At 41.2% G+C, this 10,224-nt stretch overlaps 1 protein-coding gene and 1 pseudogene across 3 annotated transcripts in view; both read left to right on the top strand.

Annotated features, from left to right (window-relative positions):
• Positions 1-393: 393 nt before the first annotated feature.
• Positions 394-10,224, top strand: part of SIMC1 (SUMO interacting motifs containing 1) — a 28,994-nt gene continuing 19,163 nt past the window's right edge. For all 3 annotated transcript variants that reach the window (XM_027867212.1, XM_027867210.1, XM_027867213.1), the window contains exons 1-2: positions 394-786; positions 8,849-9,670. In XM_027867212.1, coding sequence (XP_027723013.1) covers positions 394-786; positions 8,849-9,670 — 1,215 coding nt within the window. The remainder of the gene's footprint in view (positions 787-8,848; positions 9,671-10,224) is intronic.
• On the top strand, positions 5,199-5,411 carry LOC114046741 (annotated as a pseudogene).

The following is a 10,224-nucleotide window of genomic DNA, read 5'->3' as shown; positions in this document are numbered from 1 at the left end:
GCCCCTCGGGACCTCGAAGTTCTCTTTGGCCCCTTCACACTTTCACTTTCCAGGTAGGTTTCATTTCCCAATTCGAGTAAACACTATACTGAGAAAGCTCTCCTTTCGTCTACTTGACAGGTGGAGGGGGAAGAGATAGAGAGCCGCCGCCCCGCCAGCTAAGACAGCCTGCTTCGCGGCCTTCCCCTCCCACCTCCGTTCCCGCCGCGGCCGGAGCGCGTGCCCAGGCTCCGCCCCCAGCGCCCCTGCTGAGAAGCCCGGGAGCCCCGGAGCTGCGGAGCCCAGATCCGGGAGGGTCCGCGGGCGCCAGGGGCCCCGCCCTCCCCGGGAGTGCTCTCCGTCTCCTCACCGGCCTCGGGGCCCAGGACGAGCCCAGGCCCTGCCCGAGGGCCCATGACTCGAGCCCGGCCTCCCTCTCCACTCCAGAGCGCGCACCGCGCACCGCCTCGCCGGCCTCGGCCCTGGCTCCCGCTGCAGCGCAAGTTCAGTCAGGGATACGAGCGGGAAGGGGCTGAGGCGAGGGCGAGGCCTCGGCTGGGCTGGGATGGCCGCGGCCGCAGCCGCAGCCGGCGGCGCTCCGGAGCAGGGCACCTAGCTTCTAGAAGCCTCTCAGAAGCCGATTTCAGGACGGAGCCCATTGTGATTTCGGATGACAGCGATGACGAGCCGCGCGGTCCCGGCAGAATCCTCGGCGCTAGCCGAGCCAGCAGTCCCCGGCGGACCCGGACCCGAAGCGGACACGGGACCGGAGGAGCCGACTCCGCCTGCAGTTCGCACACTGTGGTGGTGAGTCCGTACCCCCTCCGTCCCCCTCCTCCCCCTCCCCCCCTCCTCCCTCTCCTCCTCCTCCTCCTCCTCCTGCCCCCTCCCTCTTCCCTTTCCTCCTTTCCTCCTTTCCTCCCATTGTTAGAGCCTTCCTTCTGTCATCCTCCATTTATCTTGTGTATCTTGTTCAGATACTGTCTCTCTCAATGCTCCTTGAGAGCCAGGGAGGCAGCTTCTCCTCCCCCCTCCCTCCTACTCTTTCTTCTTTTTTCCTCTTCTCCCCTTCTTACTTCCTCTTTTTCTCTCCCCTCTTTTTCTCTTTTCTCTCCCCCTTCTTCCCCTTCTCTACCCCCCTTCCTCCTTCCTTTCCCCATCATAACTTTGAGGCTTCCTGAAGAAATGAAGGATCAACCCTAGAGAACGGGACCATAGACTCTGCTCTCCCATTCCCAAACTCAGCTGCCTGATGTGTTAAGCAGCATCACTTCTTCATCTAGCTATGTGAAGTAGGTAAACACCGTGTTGTTGTTTAGTCGTTTTCAGTCGTGTCCGACTCTTCATTACCCCATTTGGGGTTTTCTTGGCAAAGATAACTGGAGTGGTTTACCATTTCCTGCTCCAACTCATTTTACAGATGAGAAAACTGAGGCAAATAGGGTTAAGTGATTTGCCCAGTGTCACACAGTTAGTAAGTGTTTGAGACTAGATTTGAACTCGGGTCTTTCTAACTCCAGTCCGGGCACTCTATTCACTGCCACACTTAACAGTCTAGGTAAACACCGTGGAAGCTTAATAAACCAGGTTATGGGTAACAGGTCAGAGTAAAGGGACTGGTCAATCAAACTAATTTTTTTATGAACCAAAAGACTGATTTTTGGCCCCTGTGGAAGATCAGACAAGTTTTTCTATTTCCAAGGTCAAATCTCAGTGAGCAAAATATCAAAATAAAGTAGCAACATTTTTATGTTTAATAGGTTTGGACATGATACTATAGTGGAAACTTTTCTGGGCCACACTTTAATCATCTATAAAATGAAAGGGTTTGGACTAAATAATCACATGAAAAAAAAGAAAGAGAAAAGTAGTATGCTTCAATCTGCATTCAGACTCCATCAGTTCTTTCTATAGATGTAGATAGCATTTTTCATCTTGAGTCCTTTTGAAATGTCTTGGATCATTGTATTGCTGAGAATAGCTAATTCATTCACAGTTGATCATCATGCAGTATTGCTGTTACTGTGTACAATGTTCTTCTGGTTCTGCTCACTTCACTTTTTTGCATCAGTTTGTGTAAATCTTTGTAGGTTTTTCTGAAGTCAGCTTGCTAGTCATTTCTTACAGGACAATAGTATTCCATTTACAATTATATACCACAGCTACTTCAGCCCTTCCCCAATTGATGGGTATCCCTCCAATTTCCAATTCTTTACCACCACAAAAAGAGCTGCTATATTTTTTGTACAAATAGGTCCTTCCCCCCCCTTTTTTTGTTTCTCTTTGGAATAAAGACCTAGTAGTGATATTGCTGAATCAAAGGATATGCATGGTTTTATAGCCCTTTGTTCATAGTTCCAAATTGCTCTTTAGAATGGTTGAATCAGTTAACAACCCCAACAACAGTGCATTAGTGTCCTCTCTGACATTTGTCATTTTCTTTTTCTGTCATATTAGCCATGTAAGGTGGTACCTCAGAGTTGTTTTAATTTGCATTTCTCTAATCAATAGTGATTTAGAGCGTTTTCCTTTTTTTTTTTTTTTTTAGGCAGTTGGGATTAAGTGACTTGCCCAGGGTCACACAGCTAGTAAGTGTGAAGTGTTTGGTCTGCGGTCAGATTTGAACTCAGGTCCTCCCGACTTCAGGGCCAGTGCTCAATACACTGCGCCACCTAGCTGTCCCTACAGTGTTTTTTCAAATGGCTATAGATGGCTTTGATTTCTTCTGAAAATTTCCGGTTCGTGTCCTTTGACCATTTATTGATTGGGGAATGACTTGTATTCTCATGAATTTGACTCAGTTCTCTATATATTTGAGAAATAGAGATACGTGCTGTAAAATTTCCCCCCAACTTTCTGCTTTCTTTTTAATCTTGGTTGCATTGGTTTTATTTGTGCAAAACCTTTTAAATTTAATATAATCAAAATTATCTATTTTACATCCTGTAATGCTCTCTGTCTCTTGTTTGATCGTAAATTCTTTCCTTCTCCATAGATCTGACAGGTAAACTTTTTCTTGCTCTCCTGATTAGTACCCATTTTGACCTTATCTTGGTATGCAGTATGAGATATTTGTCTATGCCTAGTTTCTGCCATACTGTTTTCCAGTTTTCCCAGAAATTTTTGTCAGATAGTGAGTTCTTGTCCCATAAGCTTGGATCTTTGGGTTTCTCAAACACTAGATTACTATGGTCATTTACTCCTGTGTCTTAGCCAGATTGTTTTGATGATTACCACTTTATAATACAGTTTGAGATCTGGTCTGGCTAGGCCACCTTCCTTCACATTTTTTTTCATTCATTCCCTTAGTATTCATTCTTGACCTTTTGTTCTTCCAGATGAATTTTGTTATTTTTTTCTAGCTCTATAAAATAATTTTTTGTAGTTTGATTGGTATGGCAAGTTTCTGTCATCCTTAAAACATACCACTAGACCTAATTGTCCTCTCAAATTATTGTCCTATATCTATCTCCTCCCTTTCTGTATCACACTCATGGGAAAAGTTGAATATACTTGCTGGTCTCCACTTCCTTTCCATTCACCTACTTTTCAGCCCTTTGCACACTGGCTTCCAACCCCATCAACTCACCTGAACTTGCTCCCTTCCAATGATCTCTTAAATATTAAACTTAACCCTCTCTCAGTTCTCAATCTTCTTGATTTCTCTGTAGCATCTGGCACTATTGACCAACTTCTGTGTGTTTTCTTTCTCTCTATGTTTTTATGACATTATACTCTCTTGATTCTCCCCTTAACTGTTTGGCCATTTTTTGTTCTCAGCCTTCTTTTCTGGATCATCATCTTATCTCACATACACACACATCCCCATTAAACTGATTTGCCCTAAGTCTTTATCTGGGGCCTTCTCCATACTTTCTCTTCTGGTGACCCTATTAGGTAGTTTTAATTATCTTCTTTATGCATATGGCCCTTAGATCAGCATATCTTGCCATAGTTCCTCTCTTGAGCTGCAGGATCAACAACTGCCTATTGGTCATTTCTAACTACATGACTTATAGATATTTCAAATTCAGCATATCCAAAGTTAGTAAATTCCAAGTTCATAGAAGGAATAATTTCCAGAAGTTGAGTTGTCTGAAACTTAAATGAGCTACTTTTTAAGGCAATAATTCTTCTTACTGGATGGCTTCAGGAGACAGTTGGAAGACTTCTTGCTAGGTATATTACAGAGGGCAATTCTGCCCAGTCCTGCTACTCATTGGATTAGATGATGTCTTGAACCTCACTCTCATTTGAGCTAGTGAAAAGAAGGAAACACACACACAGAGTTAGATACAGAAATTCATTTCACTCAATAGGGAAATAGGAGGGAAAAGGTAGAAGGGTGAATTAGAGGGAAGGCAGATTAAGAGCAGGATTAATCCTAAGCAAAATAAACTCTAAGGATCTAAAAAATAATTATGACTTTTTTTTTTGTCACAGCAAAAAATGGGAATCTGAGGGAGTGCCCATCAGCTGGGGAGTTGCCAAAATATGGTATATAAGTGTGATAGAATACTATTGTACTGTAAGAAATGATGAAGAGAATGGTTTTAGAGAAACCTGGGAAGACTTATATGAACTGATACAGAGTGAAGCAAAGAACTGATGCAGTGAAGTGAATAGAACCAGGAAAACAATATATACTGTGACAGCAACGTGGTAAAGACAAACAACTTTGAAAAAATTAAGAACTCTGAGGGCAGCTAGGTGGGGCAGTGGATAGAGCACTGGCCCTGAAGTCAGGAGTACCTGAGTTCAAATCCGGCCTCAGACCAAACACTTCACACTTACTAGCTGTGTGACCCTGGGCAAGTCCCTTAACCCCAATTGCCTAAAAAAAAAAATTAGGAACTCTGATCAGCATAATGACCAAGCAAGGTTGTTATAGAAGACCAATGAAGAAACATGCTACCCATCTCCTCATACAGAGGGGAAGAATTCAGAGTGGAGAATGAGACATATTTTGCTTGGACATTTGTTTCGCTTAACTAAACATGTTTATAACAGGGATTTTGGCATTCTTTCATTCTCAATTGCCTAGGGGATTAGGGGAGGAAGTAGGGTTGGAGTAGGAAGGAAAGAAGGTGGACTTTTGCTGATTTAAAACATATATATAGTATGTGTTTTAAAGATTCATCTCAGGCAGTTGTGAGTATCTCTCCCGTAGCCGACCTCTCGGGCCACACGCTGCCCCTTGTCCCGCTGCCGCTGCTGCCATGCCCTGAAAAATCGAGGAAATAAAAGGCTTCCTGCTGACAGCCAGGCGAAAAGATGCCAAATCTGTCAAGATCAAGAAAAACAAGGACAATGTGAAGTTTAAAGTTTGCTGCAGCAGACACCTGTACACACTGGTCATCACAGACAAAGAGAAGGCAGAGAAACTTAAACAGTCCCTGCCTCCTAGTTTGGCTGTGAAGGAGCTGAAGTGAAGGAATCATTTAGTGTTCCACCTGTATAAAAATGTAGAGAAAAAAAGAGATTCATCTCATTCTCTGTGTTGTTTTTGATTATGCATGGTAAAGGCTGTTTTAGAGTTTTCTTTTGCCACCATAACTTTTTCAGACTCAAATTCTTAAATGACTATCTTTTATATTTAAAAAAAAATGCTTAAATATACCAATTAACCTTTTCTTCAGTACTGTATCTTTCAGTATATCATGTTCCAGGTTCTGTCATTTTTATTTTTAAAATCTTATGTAATTCAAATTGATAGTTTTCTTCTTGTATTTTATGTTATACATTTCTCCTTCCCTGCTTATAAAATCATCTCCCAGTGATGGAAGTTTTGAAGATTGACATTGATGTATCTAGGTGAGGTGAATTTGAAGTTTCTTGCAAATTATGTTTATTTATAATCCTTCCCTTTTTTCAGTATCTCTGGGAAATTTTCCTAGATGATTTTTTTTCTGGAGGCAGTCAGGCTTAAGTAGCTTCCCCAGGGTCAGTCAAGCTGTTAAGTGTCTGAAGGCTGGATTTAAACTAGGGGTCCTCCTGACTCTGGGGCAAGTGGTTCTGTCCACTGCACCACCTCGCTGCCCTGCTAGATGATTTTCTGAAGTATAATTGTCATATTCTTTTTTTAATTTTTCATGAAACTTAGAAGTTAAATTTTCTTTCTTTTTTTTTTTTTTTTTAACTTGCCAAATTTGTTAGTTTTACCTACATAAATACTAAATGTTTTCCAGTTGTGTGATTTCCTGGGTTGCTTTTCTGGTTTTTCTGTTTTACTATTCTGTCTGCCATTTAAATAAATCTGTTTTGAGTCTAATCATTTTGTTTGTGTTTTCCATGGCTGTTTTCCAATCTGTTAAGTTTTGTTATCATCTTGTCTTAAGTTTACTTAATTGTACTTTAACTCTTCTTAATTTTATCCTATCATGTTTTTGATAACTTTATTGCCTTCAAATTCTTTATTGTGTCCATTATGCTTTTTTTATGACCTGATGAAATTATGATTTCCTTTCTAGTGCTCCTAAGATCATAGACAGAGCCAGAGGGAGGGGACTTTACGGGTCTCCTCTAATCTGATCATATAGTTTCCTAATAATATCCTTAACTCCTGTTTTTTGAAGTTCCTCATTTGTTTGAAACACCTACTATATCCCTTCCTTTGCTTTCTCTGTGATACGATTTTCAATTCTTTGAAGACCATGTTGTCTTTCATGTCTTAAAGCTACATAACACTGTTAGTATATTGGTATTAATAATAATAGGAATTTGTAGAAGTTTAGAGTCATTAAAGGAACTTTATAATTCCTTTTTTTCCTCAATTTTATTTTTTTTTCCTCCCTTCCTCCCCACCCCATCCTGTCCTAGAGAAGCTACAATTAAATATGAATACACACATACATACATATGCACACATATATATGTATACACACATACATATATGTAAGACCATACTATATATATTTCCATTTGTCTGTTCCTTCCCTGGAGGTAGATAGCATCTTTCTTCATAGGCCCAAGTATTTCCATGTTTTTCTAAAATCCAACTCATCATTTCTTGTATCACAGTAGTATTCCATCATAGTCATATACTACAACTTGTTTAGCCATTCCCCAGTTGAAGGGCATCTATCATTTTAGCCAGTCTGATAGGTATAAGACGAAATCTCAAAGTTGTTTTAATTGACATTTCTCTCATCAATAATGATTTAGAGTATTTTTTCATATGACTATATATAGTTTTGATTTCTTCATTGAAAAACTGCCTTTTCATATCCTTTGACCATTTATCAGTTGGGGATCACTTGTATTCTTATATATTTGATAAAGTTCTTTATATATTGAGAAATGGGACCTTTATCTGAGAGAATATTTATGAAACTTTTCCCCCAATTTTCTGCTTTCCTTCTAATCTTGGCTCTGTAGGTTTTATTTGTACAAGAACTTTTAAATCTAATATAATCAGAAATTATCCATTTTATACCTCACAATATTCTTTATCTCTTATTTGTTCATAAGTTATTCTCCTGTCCATTCATAGGTGATATCTCTCTTAATATCTAGGTCATGTATCCATTTTGAATTTATCTTGGTACATGGTTTAAGATGCTGGTCTATGCCTAATTTCTACAAGACTGCTTTTCAGCTTTCCCACAATTTTTACCAAATAATGAAATCTTATCCCCAAAACTTACATCTTTACATTTGTCAAACACAAGGTTGCTGTAGTCCTTTTCTGCTGTGTATTGTGTGTCTACTCTGTTCCATTGACCTACCTTTCTATCCAGGCGCGGGGAACCTTCGGCCTTGAGGCCACATGTGGTCCTCTAGGTCCTCAAGTGTAGCCCTTTGACTGAATCTAAACTTCACCGAACAAATCCCCTTAATGAAAGGATTTGTTCTGTAAAACCTGGAGTAGGTCAAAAGGCCAAACCCAAGGACCTAGAAGGCCACATGTGGCCTCAAGGCTGTAGGTTCCCCACCCTTGTTTTAGATGGTTCCAGATAGTTTTGGTATATACTGCCTTGTAGTTTAAGGTTTGAATGTCCTTCCTTCACATTTTCTCATTAGTTCCTTTGAAATTCTTGACCTTTGTTCCTCCAAATGAATTTTGTTAACGTTTTTTGACTTTGTAATTTCTGAAGGTAATCTGTCCTGTTTTCATCATGTTTAATTCTAGGCACAACTCATCCATTCCTACTTTTTTCATTAATCTAGGCAATTGATATTCTTCATCTACTTAGTTATTCCGGTGTGGTTCATTATTAGGTCAAACTCTTGAGTATGTATCTCTTTCTTCCAAGAGTTTTGCAGTGTTTTAATATTTTATACAACTGGTAGAATTACATCCACAAATGGATCATTTCTCTACTGGGGGAAGGAGGAAAGTTCAATTCAACAAACATTTTTAAAAGACTTGTTGCTGCTGTTGTTGTTTGTCCTTCATTCTCCAAGAGGACCATGACATCAGGAAGATGATGCTGTGACTTGCAAGTGAATTAAATTTAAGTGAGGGAGGTCTGTGCAAAGTCACCAGCCTCACTTTCTCCTCCAGAGTCATCTGGGTCCAGTGGCAAGATATAGATCAGGATGACTAAAGATGCCTTATAATTCTGTGCAAGGTGTTATTCCAAAAGGAATTCACCACAGTGACCAAGAACTTTTCTAGTATTCTTTTTTTCTTTTCTTTTTTTTTTTTGGCTAGGCAATGGGGGTTAAGTGACTTGCCCAGGGTCACACAGCTAGTAAGTGTCATGTGTCTGAGGCCAGATTTGAACTCAGGTCCTCCTGACTCCAGGGTCAGTGCTCTATCCACTGCGCCACCTCGCTACCCCTATGTTTTCTAGTATTCTTCACTAAGAAAGTTTAGAATTATTAGTTTAACTAATATTTCATTTTCCTCACCTTCCCCCAACAGGATTTCATCGACTTAACCAAAGACACTGACCCAATAGTGAAGGCCCACAATGGACTCATGGTGATAGATCTGACAGAGGTGGAGGAGGAGGAGGAGGAGAAGAATCTTTCTAACTCTGCTTATGCTTGTGAGAACAGTATGAACCTAGATCTGGACCCCATCTCTTGTTCCCAAAAGAAGCCTTCCCATTCTGTGGCAGGTGCCAACTGCCCCATCAAATGTGAGGTAGCACAGCAGACTGATGAAGACTCTCAATTCTTGGAGAAGGAAGGGTGTGACAATCTGACTTCTGCTCAGGACGCTGAATTTGGAGATTGCCTCTCTCCAGTATCCAGTGGTGAGGAACCTGTGTGTAGCTCAGAGCAGAGCTGTAGTACAACTACCTTCAACAGTGATCTGGGCTCTTTGGCAAGTTTACAGATCTCCACAGATATTTTCTCACTGTCTCCAAACAGCAGCAGCAGTGACAGCAGTAGCCAAAATGCATCAGTGCCCTGTTTTCTGGAAGGCTTTCCTGATCCATGCCCTAGTGACTGGCAGAATAAGAATAACTCTGCTGATAACTCAAGTCTGCTCCAGGAAGACTTCTCGCTCCTTTCACATTGTTCCTCCACGGAGCAGGTTCCCTGGGTTTCTGCCCTGGAGACTGACAAGGCAGAGAAGCTCATGCCAGTAGTTGCCAACTCAGGGCCTGTGGCAATGACGTCAGCAGTGGTGGACTCACCCAGGAAACCCTGTCTTCACAGGTTAAGATATTTCCTTAGACCTCCAGTGCATCACTTCTTCTTCCAGGCACTAGTACAGGACAAAGAAGTCACAGAGGTAATGGTGCAGCTGTCCCTTCCAACCAGTAGAACCACTGTGTGAGCCCATCAATACGAAGAAAGGGAGAATTGGGTGTGGTTGGCTATGGCCTAAGTAATAGGTAGCATAACTGAAGTGTGAGTTTGGGGATGGGAATAACAATGTTGTCCATTAGAGATGAGCCTCCTATCTTTTGATGTACCTTTTTCCAGGAACTTGATACACCTCCTGTTTGTACAGAGATCACTGTTATTGTTTTAACCTCTCCTAAAGGAAAATATGAGTTTTCAGGAGAAAATTTTAGTGGCTGTGAAGGCATATCACCTGACGATAAGTTACCACCTCAGTAAAATGGAGATGATACCTTAAGAGGTTATTGTAAGGAAAGCACTTGGTAAATTTTAAAAAGGCAGGTAACCTTTTGTGAGCAGACTAGCTGCTTAGGCCTTCACAGCTAATTAGTTCCACTCTGCTGGTAAAGGTAGACCAAATAGTAACAACCTTTTAATGGGGAAGCAGAAGGTACCATGCAGAGAAGAGAGGGAGTTAAAGTGCCTTAAGAGACTTACTTT

The sequence above is a fragment of the Vombatus ursinus genome, unplaced genomic scaffold, assembly GCF_900497805.2.
Source record: "Vombatus ursinus unplaced genomic scaffold, bare-nosed wombat genome assembly UNPS02014785.1, whole genome shotgun sequence".
Lineage (NCBI taxonomy): Eukaryota > Metazoa > Chordata > Mammalia > Diprotodontia > Vombatidae > Vombatus > Vombatus ursinus.
The sequence above is the reverse complement of the archived record's forward strand: the minus strand, read 5'-3'. Positions and strand labels throughout refer to the sequence as shown.